Raw genomic sequence first — 16,207 nt, forward strand, 5'->3', positions numbered from 1 at the left:
TTGGCTCTCAGCACATAAGGTACCTACCTACTAGACTACCTGCAGTACCTGAGGAAATATGACTACCAGCCACAGGCGGATAACGTCGAGTTTACACGGAGTCTTCAGTCAATACATCAGAGTAGCTTACTACAAGTAAAACTGCCTATTTTCTTTTCTTGATCTTTAAGAAAAAAAAAATATTAAAATAAAGTGCCCATATTCATTAAAGGCTATATCAAGCTAGTTTTTTATGTACATAGACTAAATAGTCAGTCCAACTATATACTGCTGGAAGGTATATCAATGACTAATTGATGGTGTATCTCCGGCATGAAGTCAAGAAATATATTGACTTCAACGCCTAATCTTCCTCCCATCACCTTCTTCTAGCCAATGCGAGTGAGCAAATTGTCGCCAAATGTCCAGTTACCCGCTCCATCCCAGTTGATTGACCACGTCATCAAGCCTTTCAGAGCACCGTTGTAGTGATCCCATGCTTGTCCAACCAAGCTTGGATTCATATAGCCACCTCCAGCTCCTGATTGCGCAGGTAGGCCTGGTACTTGCATGTCGTATGGAACCTTGATTGTGGTGCCTTGGACGGTAAGTCCTGCATTTAGGCAATCAGTCTGAGCGATGAATCCTTGGACGGTGCCAGCTGCGTAAGAGTCGCCAGAGCAACCGTACATATCGCCGTTGTAATATTGCATGTTTAACCACCACAGCCGGCCGTTTTGAACATATTTCTGGATGATAGGTAGGTACGCTCCCCAAATAGAGCCATACGTGATGCTACCGCCTGTAACGTACGCTGTCTCAGGTGCCATAGTCAAGCCGAAGTTGGAAGGCATCTGAGCAAGAACACCATCAATGATGCGAATCAAATTGGTCTGGGATGTGGAAAGTGTGTTGATATTGCCGCTGTTGGTCAACCCCGTCTCAATGTCTATATCAATGCCGTCAAAATTGTACTGCTTCAAGATTGGTACAATGGTGGCGATGAACTTGTCAGCGACTGCACTGGAGCTGAGATCTATGCCAGCAGTAGCACCTCCAATTGACAGCAGAATTGTGGCACCAGCTGCTTTAGCCTCACACATTTCAGCTGGAGTTGCGACTTGAGTGTCAGGAGCCATGTCGTTTTCCCATAATGCTGTGCCATCTGACAGAATAACGGGGAAGGCGGCGTTGATCACATTGTAGCCATTCTGTTTAATGATGGGGTTTTCGATCGGTGTCCAGCCAAATCCAGGGTGAACACCGTTGGCTGCTCCATCCCAATTTTCCCAATATCCCATCAAGACTTTGCCTGCCGGCTTTCCCTTCAGTGCGCATGTCGCATTCTGTGCAGAGGCGGTGCCAAATAGCGTCGATGCGATAGCAGGCAGCAGCAGAAAGCTGGCGTCGAGGAGGCGTGTCATGATTAGGATGCCTGATAAGATATAAAATAAGGTAATAATACCTAGTCAAATTATATACTCAAAGGTCTAGATCAGGTCAAAGTGTTTTTTGACAAACGATAAGAACTCATACGAATTGATTGGCATATAGAGCGCTTTTATAGAGCATAGTCCTTTGATTTCTTGGCTTCCTATATATCTCTCTCCTTCCTTGCCTATTCTAAGAAGGTAGTATCATGACTTAGTCTGGTGAGCTAAATTCCATTCCATGGATCATCCGTTTTGTCAAATGATAACCCTACATTCCTAACATTATGTCGTTGGATAAATGAAGATTTGTGAGTTGCTCATCTGCTCTAAAAGTTCATTCTTCTTCCACCGCGACTCTGCCCAATGCAAAGAAGAGCGCTGAAGTTACTGCGATACAAAGGGCCACACAATGTTTTTTTTTTCTTCTCCCTCCAGTACAAGGAGTCGAAAGCTTGGCGCATGTTTCTCATATTCAGCGCCTTTCGGTGCCTTCCAGCCGGATAAAGGATGAAAGAAAATCACTTATCTTATCTAATATGAAGTTTCATGCATTAATAGGAAGGTGGAATAGAATGCTGCCCCCCTCGTAGGCGCGTAACGTAGGATTTTGCTGCAACATAGAGTACATGTAATCTAGGGCAGTCAGTGGTTAAATAAACGCTCCTTCAGCGCCTGAAGATGGAAGTTAGCAGTGTTAGGGGCCTGTAATCGCAATGGCGGAGACCCCGCTTTCCTTGGTATAAGAGAAAGTATGGAGTAATTCGCTACAATATTTGGCACTAGTATGGGTTTGAAACTTGTGACTTAGTCATGGGTTACATCAATGCTCTAGCAACTCGAGAGCATGTAACATCAGGGCGCGAAGCAGCTTGGCGCAGGAAGTCTTGCACGTGCTGTTACTGTAGCACGTGCCTTTATTCCCATCAGGATAGAACATGAAGATACGATGCTCATCGAAAATGCTACATACTGAAAGAAAAAAGCATATACAAAAGAATGAGTGAACAGAGTGAACAAATAACTACGACTGACACGGACAAATCTGTCCCATAATGGGGGGCCGTGCACCGACCAACGGCAGAAATATCTCTGCCTACGCCTACCGTCTTGGGCTTCCAAGCCGGGGTCCACAGCATGCTCTTTTGTTGTTGCTATTAGCAGCAGCAGTACTTTCCTTTCCCGGATAAACGTCAAGGTATGCTACACTCACTTTAGGCTTCCCTTTAGCCATTAATCTCTACAGTACATCATTTGGTACAAGCACCAAGTGAGCGTAGGGACCAGGTTGTAACGTTAGCGCTCTGAGTACGAAGCAGAGCTTTCTTGGAAACTAAGACCTCTTAATCTTTTCAACCCTCCTTTTCATCATCTTTTATTCATTTATCTTCAAGCTAGTTATACAAACGAAGAAAGCAGTTGTAGTATTACTGCGAAACAAAGAATACAAACGATTCATGTGAAGTACACACGCAGCTGTTCCGCAGGGATGCAGAATCGAGAACCCTTTCAATATACAGAGGTCAACAATTAAGAAACCCTTAAACAGCCCAATAAGCGTTCTCACAAGTTAATAATTTTTACACCTATCGGTACAATCACATCACAGTGCAGGATCATAATTCGTCAAAGTCAAAGTTCATTCGCGATGTTGCTAATTGTGTTTTCGGACATGCTTCGATAAAACCGAAACCTCTCATTCGATGATGAAGCCATCTCAAATTATGACTTCGCACATTTTAAAGTAGGCACTAACCTCGTGGTCGCCATACACGTTGCCCTTCTGTCACTGATTCATTCCCTGGTAAGATTTCCCTCAACATCTCATTCACTCCTTTACTTTCACCCCGTGCCATTTCCCAGTGCCTGGGATATCCCAAGCTAACTTCCTCATACCTCACGCCTTCCTTTACGTCAGTACGTCTAACATGTAGATGTCCCGATACGACCACTTGCGCCCCTCCATAATCAGCACCAAAACGCCCAGCTTCCGTCCAATCTCGAGTCCTTTTGGTCCCACACCACAAAGAAAATCGTGGAATTTTCGGAATGTATACCAAGTCCTCTCGTAACGGCCAGTGATTCACAATCACAAATTTGGTATTTGGATATCGTGCTGAATATTCGAAAAACTTTTGCTCCCACCTCTCGCATAGTTTTGTACACCACTCGTCCCGTGATTCATACGGGTCTGGATGCAATAACGCCTCATCCGTTGCCCAAACATTTTCCTCCATCGCCCAATCCAACGCGCCTTCTCGAGAGACATCTACTGGGCGAAAAGAATAGTCGTATAGCGTAAATATGAGTGCAATCACGACGTCAACTCCATCCGGCCTCCGCCATAGCATCCAATCATCCTCGGGAGTAAGGACACCGTACTGCCGGGCCAGCTCCACTAGGGCATTATATTTTGCCTCTCCTCGAAGATTATCAGCAGGATGCTTAGCCACGGATGGAGAGACGGAGTAGAGCTCATGGTTTCCTGGGACCCAAAATACATGCGTGAAACAGGCCTTGGCGCGTTCAAACACAGCAATCAAGTGCGTAGCTGATTCACCGATATCGCCCGCAAGGATCAAGCCTGTACCAGGCGGTTTAGGCTGCAATAGATCCCACTGGGAAGCGTTAAGAGGATATGCAACGTGCAAGTCAGAAATGCCATATAAATTCGCCATCGTCGCTTTGCTATGTTGTTGAGAGGTTGGACAGAGTGGGGTTGGGTGATTGCAGAAATGATAACATCTGCTTACTAAAATGAGATTTTAAACCCTTTTTGTTGTATATAAACAATCTCAGCCCGTGTACCATTTCATGTATAAATAGATACTATCATATAAGTACATATAATATATATATTTATCGAACTAACAAAAAATTGTTTTCATCACGTGAATATTCTCATGCCATTAATTCACTATAAGACATGACTGACTATGACAATCTTTGCTTTAACAAGATTTCTTGGGATCAGCTTGTTTTACTCATTTGACTCGGCGCTGAAATACCACTAATATAAGCAGTCGTCACCTATATTATTGGTAAATCAAGAGGTGACAGAAACAAGCTACTAGCTTCAAGATGGTACCTTAACTATATCGGATCGATCCTCAAACTTAGTCTAAATACTGGCCGTGCCCCATCTAAATGTCGCCTAGTTCTATTTATACCTCTTTCCAGATTTCAATCAACGCGCACCATTGATGGCCCTCCGGAACCGCGCCAAAATCAATATGCTTGAGAAAGCTTGGCAAACGGGAAAATAATTTACGCCGACACCGTATCCGCTGACACCGTATCATACGCGAGGCAATGCTAGACAAGTTAACTCCGTATTCCGAGCTACTTTGAACATGCTATTTGCGGGCAGGCATACTACCTTAAGATAGTTGGTACACTGATTCCGATCTCTTTGGCCATTGCATTAGGCGCCACGCATAGTATGGGCCAATGTCTGTCCAAGGGTAAGAGTTGTTCTATCATTGAGAAAGCAATAGTAGCGTTTATTAATGCTGAGGTCGAACCGCCTTGCTTCTTTAGCTACCCAGCGCTACGCGCTGATACTGAAGCTACGCCTCATATAATAACGAGGCTGCTTAATTTCTTTATTTTTCCGTGTGTATATGTGTGTGCGTGTTCGTGGGTGCGTGTGTTTTAGAAAACAAGAAGAATAATGTTCCATCTCGCTACAAGCAAAATGGTCCATTTGCCTATTCTGGCCAAAGTCCATCATAATCCTTGGTAGCCTGCATCGGACCAAGCTGCGGAGTGCAGCAGGTAATAGTAAGTAGCTTAAATGTTATAATATAGCCAGCATCGCAAGGATTGCACGGTACTTATCAATCGAGTGGGCCCTAGGGACCTCTAAAGAACCCTTCTTCTGGAGACCACCTCCCATCATTTTTATCCAGCTTCTACTCATTGTATATTTCTTCGCCCACTCTGTGAAATTCTCAGTGGCCATTGATAACAATATGCAACAGTTCTTATACCTCTCTTTAATTGCAATTGGCTTAGTCGGAGCTCAAAATGACCACAGCATCAAACCTAATGTACCAAACCACATCAGTCACTCTTCTTGGTTTGGAGGTCATTTCGAAAATCTTGTTGTTTTTGGAGACAGCTACACTGATGAGTCGAGATTGGACTATTTCATAAAGCACAATAATACGCCTCCGCCAGTTAGGCTACTACTTCCAGAGTCTTTAGATGCCTCCGATGGAGGTCGCGTTTGGCCTAGATGTATGTTTAGATCATTTCAACTCCATTATTAATTACATAACTAACAGAAACTACGATAGTTGTGAGTTAATATTCCGGGGCGAAGCTTTATAACTATGCCATAGCTGGAGGAATCTGTATGTAAACCCTTGCAGCTCCTCCAAATTAACTCAAGAACCATATAATATGATAGAAAAAAAGAAATTAATTCATCGGGCTCTTAGGCACTAATAATATTGTACCGCGAACAAGAGCAACACCTAAAGATATATATGCTGCCATTTTAGAAACGGCCATGCCTGCTTGGATTGCTGATTCACACTCTTTCATTGCTGCTTCTGCAGGTGAAAAATTTTACACTGGCTCAACCGACAATACTCTATACGAAATGTGGATTGGTGTCAATGATATCGGCAAGAAGAACATTTTTATTGATATCCAGGAGCCTGGGACATCCCTCACAACTTATACTGATTGTGTCTTTGTGGCTTTCGACAGCATTTACAGAAATGGCGGGCGGAAAATCATTCTCTTGAATGTTCCCCCACTCGAGTTACATACATTATATGCTACCCCTCAAAGTAAAGTTCTACTTCCAGGTTCAGCCAATTGCCCAGATAAGCCATCCAACTTGACTGAAGTATCTTTCAAAATGTACGAATATTCACGGACTGTAAACGAAATATTCAAATTCCAAGTCCCATTCCAGCAACATATAGCCAAAGATACCCCGGTGCGATATGGGCAATCTATGGTGAGTCCATCTCGTATTTAATAGACATATGACTGACCATAGTTTGGATTATTAGACATCAATGCTTTATTCAAGGAAATTCATCAAAATCCTCAGAAATATCTTAACGGCACAAGTACTCTCGATATCCTTGATTTTATACATCACTGTTCTTCGGGAGAAGTTGATTGCACAGATTTACCTGGCGACCGGGATTCATTCATGTTTTATGACTCTCTTCATCCGTCTGAGCAAGTACACCCCATCATAGCCCAAAATTTATGGATGTTGTCAACGGAATAAGTTCATTTGCAACATACTGGTAATTTGCCACAATAGAAGATTTTAACTCAGGAAGACACTTAGTGCAACAGAATAATGAGTGTAAAATATATTTCGTATATAAAATGTCGTAATATATATACATATAGATACAGCATATACTTTTAGTGTTTGCCATTTCAGATTACGCCATATATATCATGCGAGTATATATGTATATCTCATTATCATACATCCTCACTCTTTATCCCATTCAAGCGACATCTGAATCAGCTCTCAAACAAGGCAATAAACGGCCATGAAAATTGCTTAGATAGAATAATGATGCTTTTATGAGTGAATCAACTTCGACGTTTTAAACCTCGAATAACTGTCGACTTGTACGTCCTATAAACTGCTTCGCTGATGCGAATTATTTTGATAGCGGCTCAGTTATGGCTGATACTAATTCAGCAGGTGTACGCTATAAGAATGATCAAAAGAAGAGATTTAAAAATGTAATGAAATTGAAATGTGATGAAAACATAGTCAAGAATCTTTACCTGCTGTTGGTCCTTTTACTAGTTAATCATGCTTGAAAGGTCAATAAATTAGTTACTACAAAAGAAAACTATATCGCGTATATCTACAAAGTGACATGGTAAAGAACTGAGTAATCACAAAGAAATATGCGCATTAAACAGTTCACTATTAGCGCTCATAAAAAGAGAGTTATTTCTTATGGAAATGTTTAGAACGCTTAATTAGGCAATCTTTGTGAAGACCTATGTAGAGCATACTTCGATAAAAATCCAAGAGAATTTCCGAGGTTTCGAAACCTAATGGCGACAAATAGTGACTTCCTGTCCTTGGAAGTAAAATTTGTTGCCTTAATCACTTGCAGAACAGTCTGCGTATTTTATAAGAATGGGCTATATTGATTAAACTCTTCTTCTTCTTTGGAACGGCTACCCGTCATTTTGGTGACTCCATTCACACAGCGAATACAGTAATATTGTCTTGGGTGTGTTTAGCGAACTAGACATTTGTGTAAATACAATGACGGAGCAATTGACAGAAGCCGCTGATTGCTGTACATGAGTGTGCAGCGATGTAACGATCCGTTATACCGTTAAGCCAAACAGGGCAAAAGATTAGGCCAATAACCACTATTGTAGTAGTTACTGTAACGGAACCAGCTGCCTATACGGGATTTGCAGTTACGGTGAACTAGCGATATTTTAGTATCGTTCATGCTACTCTTATTGTTACCTTTTATTTTAATTGTTTTTTTTTTTATTAAGGCCATCCATATATTTCTTTGATCCTCTTTTCTGAATTAGAATGCGTTATAATCCAATGATCTACGGTGTACGAAATACACACACTGCAAACTCCAATACGAGTGGCGCTATCGATGATGAGCTGACCACTTAGAAAGTTGTCGCCTGCGTCCTACATTCCTCCCACCTGCAGTTGGTTAGAAACATCTAAGTGCAGTATCTATTCCCTTTGCATCCGCAAGCGCTGTATTACCAATCATTTGGGCGGTTAACATCTTAGAAAGTTGACACCTATCTATAAATGTAACTAGCAGGCACTGGCTATTTCGCTACCCGCGCGGGAATTATCTAATCGCCGTGCTTGCCACTTTCTGGACTAAAACCTACGCTCATCCGAGAAATCAATGGCGACCTCATTACAAACTATGTGTCAGCAAGCTACTCCGTAATGCCAGCGTATAATCATTTCTAAGCTTGAATAATTTAGAGGGGGTTGTAAATTGACGTAAATAAAAGACTCAAGAAATTTCTATTTATTATGCTACAGCCACTTTCGAAATTTTGCATCCCTTAGATTTCGCATCATCGCAAGATAATTCTTTTTGCAGCTAAATTACACCTCATAACCCTCATAACCAATATGTCTCCGTCTGTATCCGCTGATCAATGGCTGGCTGCCGCTAAGCATCGCCGCACGGTTTACGGCCTCAAGGGAACCTCTGCTGTCTCTGACAAGCGAGTTGAAGAGATAGTCTCAGAGGTTCTTTCATTTTCGCCGTCTTCTTACAACACTCAACCAGTTCGCATTACTCTTGTTACTGGCGAGAAGCACAAGCAGTTGTGGGACATTATCATCAAGACATCTGAGCCTATCCTGAAAGGCGCCGGCGAGGCAGTATGGGCTACCCTGAGCGGTGTCTTTGAATCGCACAAAGCATCATACGGATCGGTAGGTGCATTATTCTCTTTACAGAGGCTAGTCTAGAGAAGTCACTTTCTCATTACTGACATAATGACAGGTTGTTTTCTGGGAAAGTGGTGACAGCATTAAGGCGGCAGGTGAGAAGCACCAGTCTGCCGCACACATGTTCGGTCAGTTTGCGGAGCACACGACGGGTATGGCTCAGATTCTCGTCTGGACTGCTCTGGAGTTAGAGGGACTGGGTGCAAATCTCCAGCATCTACAAGCGATCCCCCCTGTTGAGGCAGAGATCAAGAAGTTCCTTCAGGTGCCTGACGACTATTCACTAAAAGCCCACCTTAACTATGGTGACGAGCCCGGCCCGCATAACACTACTGTGCCCGAGAAGCTGCCGCTCAGCGAGACCCTGAAGGTGGTTAACTAAATGATGGCATACATGCGAGCTACATATTTTTACCCCATTTTGAATTAATAGATCATGGGTTACGTTTATAAATATAGAAAGCTTCTTTAGCGTTATTTTCGAAATTTAATTTCAAAATTCACATACAAAATAACATGCCATTTTAATAGATCTAAACGCAGGAATTTAGTAATATGCAAAGTTATAAGACTAGGGTCTGTCCAATATCCGAGCAGGCGTATTCTGTGTCGAAAACAGAGGGTTTTGTAAAAGGGATTATAGCTGCTTAAAGAAAGCATTAACAACAATATGTGTAGGGAATAATCTAGTGCTCTAATGCAGCACTAATTCACTAAATTACAGCGCTTGTGCATTATAATATAGCGCTTATTTACTAAATTACAGCACTATCCACTAAGTTATAGTATTTTAGTTTATAAACCAACTTTATGTATTTGTATAGTAGACTAAAGCATTTTTATATTAAACATTAACATTTAGATATTAAACTATAATATTTATTTAATAAAATGTAGAGTTTTTTTAAATCGCATAATGTAGGATATTTAATATAGTTTCTTTCTAGATACAAAATGTGTTTACTTGGATACCAGATAGACCCTACCTGAAACTACTGCTATACTTCTATAAGCTTGTAAAATTGGAAACTTGTATATGGAGCATAGGGAACACAATGTTCAATTATATAAACAAATGCAAAGACAGTCATTGTATTTAATAATATCATAAGAATCTTTCTCATAATTATTTCATTGGCTAGATGGGTAGCACTCTTAGTCTACTTAACGAAGATTGCATTATTATTCGTACAATTGCAGCCCACCTCGTTATAGCTAACAAAACTCCAGTTAATCTTAAAAATTAAATACGGTGTCCGTTCATCATATGGCTTAAAACTTAGTCTGTAATATGCGAAATTAAAATCCTGGTTCGTCGCGTTAGAGAAGATGCGAGTTTATTTCGAATGATGGTCGCGATGAGTCGCTTTATGGCCGCTTGGAGTAATCCTAGACCCCGCCAATCCCGAAATATTGAGTTTACAATTTACTCTTGCTCTCGAGCGTCTAGTTCACTAATTCTTGCATGAAAACCAATATGAGGTGCCAGTAAAAAAAAAAGTGAAAAAGTACCACTATGAATGACGGTTCATCACAGTTGGGTCTTGTGACTGTGGCCCATGGTATCTTTTTAGGGCGCAGTCAGCTTTTATCGCAACTAAGAGCAGAGAAATATCCTTTCACATACCATACGTAGTCGCATGTCGGTTCTCCAAGTTATTTCCCTTGCGACACTGTCGTATGCAATTGCACCGTCAGAATCTATGTTGACGAAACGCAGAACACGTGTACCTACTAGTTCCGAAGCAGAAAACAAACTCCGATGCGGTATTATGCTGGAAGTACTTTCGATAGCAGAATCTCACAAATTGTACTCGATGTTGTTGGAATACTACTGCACGATTTGATTTAGAAAGCTCTCCCGCTACAGCCCAATCCGTTAGTCGTAGTCGCCATATGAAGGCGTTTTATCAAGACCTGCAAGCAGGGTTGTAAATTAGTTACTAAATTGCTTACTATTAACGAATTTCTTAGTAACTAAATTAATCTATAGTAATGAAACGAATAATGAAAACCAACTGACTACTTTTACAACCCTGCCTGCAAGTAAGCCCCGATTGGGACTGGATCACTTCATGAGAGTATGTGGTAAGCAATTTTAGACCAGTCGTCTTTGTATCTTAGTAGTCATGTTGACAAACTCTTCAATTTCCCACTACTTGAAAATGATCGTGCTTGAACCCGCCCTGGAGCTCAATCAATCACTCCGTGACGAACTTGCAAGTCTCATAACCGGATACTCACTGTACTCTAGGGAGTAAAGCGCCGGCAAATACTAAAAGAATTAAATATGTTTAGAAAGATTTAAGGTGACAGATGAGATCAATGAGTTAAGCAGTCATATAATATACAGTTAGTTAACGTTCTCATTAGATGCTGTATCTTATTACTTCTCCGTGAGCTGGTGAGCTTCAGGTTTATGTATATTATGATATGATAACAAATAGAGTGATAATGGCATTCTTTTACGGGAGATGCATTTGATGCGCTTGATGCAATGGTAAAATAAATTGCATATCCATTGGTTGTTCTATCAAACAGCTAAGATGAGTTGACGGATCTAGCAGGTAAACACGTTTACCAATGAATTCAGATTAGGAGTAATTGTATATACCAGACACATGCATGTGGTGCAAGTAAGCCTGGACCAGTTTAGCCAAATGCCAACACCCTCTTGTTTGGAATACGAAGCATAATTAATATAAGTTTATATCTCATATCTTCTAGGCGTGTTGTATGCGGTATTATCATTACTCTATAATGGAATACTCGTTGTGGTGAGTAAAAATAAATTACTTAAATAATAAAATACAGTTTCCCGAATGAATATATTAAGATATTATTTCAGACTATATAATGCGACGCGAGCAAGATATTTACCATCATTCATAATGACAATTTTAACGGCCTCCTGAATTAAAAATAAGATAAAGCAATTAGCACGAACTTTGTGATAATCCTAAGTTTGTAATTTTACTGGTAAGAGTCTGCCACTGAGATAGCGTTTAAAAGTACTAGGATAAGAGAATAGTCATGATGAAGAGGGGAAAGAGAAAGACGAGGACTATTGAAGAAAAACGCCTAGAAAAGGAAAGGGTGAGAAGGATTACAGGAACGAAGGAACGAAGGAATAGTGGATAAAGAGGAGGTAGAAAAGCGAGAGATTTATGTACATATATATATATATATATAGTCAAATAAACTGAAACTGAAACTGAAAACATAAATAAATATAAATATAAATTAGAAAACAGACAATACAGATATAAGGAATTAAAACAACCTTCATTTTCATGCAAAAAAAAAAAAAAAAAAAAAAAAAAATTAATGCAGAAATTGTGTATTTTATTTGCTAATTCATTGTGGCATATTTATTACTGTACCAGCTTACAGTATCAACTCCCATAAGCGCTAGCAAGATACTACCTTGATCCACTGCCTTGCTGTTTTTTATATTAATCTACGACTCACCTACGAGTACTCCGTACTTCATACTTTGACAAGATAAATACTCGCTGTGTAGCGAAATCTCTCCGTTTTTCACCATTCGCCTTTAAAGATTTGACCCAAACTTTATAGAATAGCCACTATGGCAGACCCAATAGGAGCGAAACCTGGCGGTATTATTACCCGCCCTCTAGACGCAAACGAGAAGTTTGTGAAATGGGCAGCTACATTAGGCGCACCTTATGATAAGACCCATTTTGGATTATTCCAAGCTCATCACTTGCGGCTTCCCTCATACATCAAAGACCCTGTGCCATATCTACAACGAACATGGCTTGCGTTACGAGACCGACACCCCAAGTTTGGCGCTGTATTCACGCCCTCATCAGCTGGAGACGCCGTTACTACGGATTTGGGACCATATGATCATGATAACTGGCTTGAAAACACTTTTTTTGTTAATATATCAATTCCAGAAGCTCATGCCCTTCTCTCGTCTTTAAAATACACAGAAATTCCTTTGTGTTATTGGCTGCCTGTTTCACAGGAACTGGCCATGTACATACCGCATTGGATCACCGATGGCACCGGGTTTCTCATACTCGCACATCGGTTTATGACCATTTTAGTGTCTGTTATTAATGAGGGACTATCAAAAACATTAGATAGCTATGCTAGTGAGCAAGTTTCTTACGAGACAAACGGTCCAAGCGGTGATGAGTTGACTGGCTACGTGGATGATGATTCTACAGAAGCAGCTCGTCTCAAAGAAATTTCTCAGGATTTGCTGGCACCTTTTTTGCAAGCTCTTCCTACTATTGGATTGCCTCTTAAACCAGACGGTAAGAGCGGCCTTCCTGGAAATGCTAGCCACATCGCCATATCTTTAGAGTCGGAAACAACTGCTGCAATAGTTACCGAGTGTCAGAAACGCGGGATTAGCGTCAACAGTGCTTTGCATACCAGTTTGATACGTATCACCAGTCGCTTTGCCCAACACCCAGCCGCTCAAGCTTATACGAGTGTCTTATATATTAATATGAGACCCCACTTACCAAACCCTGGACCTACCCTTGGTGCCTCTTCTCTGGTTGCAGTGCTACCAATAGCTGTCCGAGGCATACTACCAGGAACAAATGGCAAACCAGCAAAAGATTGGGCAAATCTTTCGGCAGAATTAAACTCCATTTACCGAAGTGTACCGGAGAAGAAGTACCAGCCGAGAGATGGAAACTCACCGCAGAGTGTAATCGACATAAACGGACGCCTGACTAGAGATGTTTTGACGGTTTTCAGCTCATCACCGCCACCGGAGATGCCCGACGTTCGACCTTTTGATTATAGTTCTATTGGATTGGTTGAAAAGTATCTTCAGAGGGATTATGGCGTCGGTGACGATAAAGGTCGAATCGAAGTATTAAATGTGTGGAAGGCCAGTATTATTGCGACCCCATCAGCATTATGCCATGGCTATACATTCCGTGACAGGCTGGCAATCTCAGTGGCGTATAACGATGGATACTTCAGTAGAGATTTTATGAGGAAGATCTTGCAGGATATCTTTATTGACATCATGCACAATTTGGATATTACTCTCTAAATAGTATTGCCATTAGCATATATTGCGTCAGAAGAGCCCTTCATGTGCGTTGTATTCTCTCTATTCGAAGGCATTTTTTATATTTTTACCCTTTAAAAATTCATTTGTTATCGGTGTATTACATATACGCGGTTTAATTACCGTGTTCCATATGTACATGTACTTATTATCTACCAATTTCCCTTCATTGTGATTTACGGCCATCGTTGTCGTAGTGAGATCTATATTGGCAGTCAAAGCACCACAATATTCACGATCCTTGAACGAATTGCGCAATTTCATTGAAACATCGAGCGTACTTATTGATTGTATCTTTCTCTTTTAGCAGCCTACAGGAGAATATTTAGTTAGTTAGAAATGCTGTAGAATCCATATATCGATCACACCCCATAATGGTGATCATCCTTTTTAAGGTTAAGCAAGCGATAGCTAAGTTGCCTTGTCATAAGTATTGCACTTTATAGCCTGTTTAAGTGCTGTTTCCGTTGAAGATGATAGAGTTAGGGCTACCTCTAAGGCTGCCGGTTACGCGGCCAGTGGTAGCCAGAGCTTTGATCCGATTAGTGACAGCGGTGGGAGTGGAGAGACCTTCAAGGGATTGAAGATAGAGAGCCAGACCGACAACGTGAGGTGTAGCCATTGAAGTGCCGCTAATTGTGTTGGTGGCAGTGTTAGATCCAATCCATGAGGACAGAACATTAACACCAGGGGCAAAAACGTCAACACCAGCACCATAGTTGGTGAAGGAAGCAGTGCGCCAATTGATGTCCAGTGCTGCAACAGTGATGGCGTTAGGTACGTTAGCAGGAGAAGTGCTGGAGACTGGTTGGGGGTTTCCTAGAGAGTCTCCATTACCAGCGGCGACAATGGTAAGCACACCCTGGTTAAAGGCTGCGTTGATGGCGGTCGTCCAGGTAGATGAAGCAGGTCCTCCAAGCGACATATTAATAGCAGATTTGCTAGCACGGTTCCGCGAGACAATGTCGTTCACGGCCCAGTTATAGCCGTCGAGGATAATAGAGGTGGTGGAGCTATCTCCAGAGAAGACCTTAACGGAGATTAGGCTAGCCTATTAACATCATCGAGTCAGTCTTGAATGCTCTTGTATATTGATGACAAAAGGATTGGGGAAGGAAAAATAACTCACCTGCTTAGCAACGCCATATGTAGATCCAGCAATTGTTCCGGAAACATGAGTACCATGACCAAGAGTATCAACATGCTGCCCCCCTGCAGCATTATAGCCAAGGCTGGCACGCCCGCCGAATTGCTGATGGGAGGTGTTGATACCGGAGTCAACTACGTAGGCAAAAGTTCCAGCGCCAGCTGAGCTATCATAAATGTAGCTTGTGGACCCAGATGTGCGATGGGAAACAGTGCCGAGACCCCAAGGAGCACCGGATTGTGTAGTCAAAGCACGCTTGTCTTCAACAATGTCCGACAGGTACATGATGTAGTCTGGCTCCACAGACGCAACCTGGCATCGTGATTAACTTTTTTCCCTCTTCGTTAGGATATAGCAAATACCTACATCGGGACTAGACTTGATCTGCTCAATTGTCTCGTCATCAAACTCGCCCGCATAAGCACTCCAAGTATGAATGTTATAAGTCTTTTCAACACCAGCAGTGCTACGCTTGGTCAAAGATCGACGGTGGAGGTCATTTACCCAGGCGAGATGAGAGTCTGTATCAATGGAAGCGCCCTCTTTCAGAGTGACAATAAACTTGTTAGGTACAGCCTCCGGCTTCTTATGAAGAGCTGCGGGAGCGGCGAGGACAGCCGGGAGCAAGGCTCCGAGATAGAGAGCAAGACGACGGATGCTGGCCATTGCTATGATGTGCTTTATATAGTGGCAGAGAAGAAACAAGTATTTGATTGCTGCTCTGATTTACCTATTGGTTTTATGCGAATGCAGTCGACTTAAATAGTTTTCATTATCACTGCGGATTCAATAATCGATTTCGCTATCTGAAGCCTCCATCACGTCTACCAGCATCAATCCATTGCGAATTATCTGCCAAGTCTCTGAGTATAGATAACCAAGCTGCCTAAAAAGACCTAGAACGAGTATATCACGCCAAGACTATATGTTTGTGTCACGGCAGCCACAACGCCCAGCTCTTGGCAGCTAGTTTGAATGCGGAAAGCAGAATAATAAAGCAACATTATCTCCAAGACTTCAATAGGCATGGCCAAAGTTCTAAAGTAGACATATTGCTTCTCATCACTGATCTACAGGGTCTTTTTTTTTTTTTTTTTTTTACGTCTCCTCATCGCTGCCAGACA

General features: G+C 41.7%; 6 protein-coding genes across 6 annotated transcripts; 3 read left to right on the forward strand and 3 right to left on the reverse strand.

Annotated features, from left to right (window-relative positions):
* Nucleotides 1-194: 194 nt before the first annotated feature.
* On the reverse strand, nt 195-1,998 carry CHIT37 (Endochitinase 37). The gene has a single exon (XM_024908004.2). The coding sequence runs from the start codon at nt 1,401-1,403 to the stop codon at nt 369-371; it is 1,035 nt and encodes a 344-aa protein (XP_024762386.2). The 5' UTR covers nt 1,404-1,998; the 3' UTR covers nt 195-368.
* A 1,308-nt stretch (nt 1,999-3,306) lies between these two features.
* TrAFT101_008204 (uncharacterized protein) lies at nt 3,307-4,087 on the reverse strand (the record flags this gene model as incomplete). The annotated part of the gene is made up of 2 exons (XM_066128271.1): nt 3,307-3,312; nt 3,467-4,087. 2 exons carry the CDS (start codon nt 4,085-4,087, stop codon nt 3,307-3,309), a joined length of 627 nt encoding a protein of 208 aa, XP_065984389.1.
* A 1,838-nt stretch (nt 4,088-5,925) lies between these two features.
* On the forward strand, nt 5,926-6,666 carry TrAFT101_008205 (uncharacterized protein; the record flags this gene model as incomplete). The annotated part of the gene is made up of 2 exons (XM_066128272.1): nt 5,926-6,384; nt 6,427-6,666. The coding sequence occupies 2 exons, from the start codon at nt 5,926-5,928 to the stop codon at nt 6,664-6,666; spliced, it is 699 nt and encodes a 232-aa protein (XP_065984390.1).
* A 1,743-nt stretch (nt 6,667-8,409) lies between these two features.
* TrAFT101_008206 (uncharacterized protein) lies at nt 8,410-9,398 on the forward strand. The gene is made up of 2 exons (XM_024903789.2): nt 8,410-8,856; nt 8,927-9,398. The coding sequence occupies exons 1-2, from the start codon at nt 8,548-8,550 to the stop codon at nt 9,251-9,253; spliced, it is 636 nt and encodes a 211-aa protein (XP_024762383.1). The 5' UTR covers nt 8,410-8,547; the 3' UTR covers nt 9,254-9,398.
* Nucleotides 9,399-12,392: 2,994 nt separating this feature from the next.
* Nucleotides 12,393-14,032, forward strand: TrAFT101_008207 (uncharacterized protein). Its single transcript, XM_024899871.2, has one exon. The coding sequence runs from the start codon at nt 12,461-12,463 to the stop codon at nt 13,916-13,918; it is 1,458 nt and encodes a 485-aa protein (XP_024762382.1). The 5' UTR covers nt 12,393-12,460; the 3' UTR covers nt 13,919-14,032.
* PRB1 (proteinase B) lies at nt 13,945-15,789 on the reverse strand. Its single transcript, XM_024901871.2, has 3 exons — nt 15,450-15,789; nt 15,066-15,395; nt 13,945-14,987 (listed from the first exon to the last, which is right to left on the reverse strand). Exons 1-3 carry the CDS (start codon nt 15,747-15,749, stop codon nt 14,388-14,390), a joined length of 1,230 nt encoding a protein of 409 aa, XP_024762381.1. The 5' UTR covers nt 15,750-15,789; the 3' UTR covers nt 13,945-14,387.
* Between the last annotated feature and the right edge of the window lie 418 nt (nt 15,790-16,207).

Source organism: Trichoderma asperellum, chromosome 5 (genome assembly GCF_020647865.1).
Source record: "Trichoderma asperellum chromosome 5, complete sequence".
Lineage (NCBI taxonomy): Eukaryota > Fungi > Ascomycota > Sordariomycetes > Hypocreales > Hypocreaceae > Trichoderma > Trichoderma asperellum.

What these genes read in the sequence shown, in the direction of transcription:
- CHIT37 (XM_024908004.2), bottom strand. Translation starts at nt 1,403, where the DNA reads ATGACACGCCTCCTCGACGCCAGCTTTCTGCTGCTGCCTGCTATCGCA.
- PRB1 (XM_024901871.2), bottom strand. Translation starts at nt 15,749, where the DNA reads ATGGCCAGCATCCGTCGTCTTGCTCTCTATCTCGGAGCCTTGCTCCCG. An exon ending in AGATCAAGTCTAGTCCCGAT is followed by an intron (nt 15,396 to 15,449) that starts GTAGGTATTTGC and finishes TCACGATGCCAG; the next exon opens with GTTGCGTCTGTGGAGCCAGA. An exon ending in CATATGGCGTTGCTAAGCAG is followed by an intron (nt 14,988 to 15,065) that starts GTGAGTTATTTT and finishes TGATGTTAATAG; the next exon opens with GCTAGCCTAATCTCCGTTAA.
- TrAFT101_008206 (XM_024903789.2), top strand. Translation starts at nt 8,548, where the DNA reads ATGTCTCCGTCTGTATCCGCTGATCAATGGCTGGCTGCCGCTAAGCAT. An exon ending in ACAAAGCATCATACGGATCG is followed by an intron (nt 8,857 to 8,926) that starts GTAGGTGCATTA and finishes ACATAATGACAG; the next exon opens with GTTGTTTTCTGGGAAAGTGG.
- TrAFT101_008207 (XM_024899871.2), top strand. Translation starts at nt 12,461, where the DNA reads ATGGCAGACCCAATAGGAGCGAAACCTGGCGGTATTATTACCCGCCCT.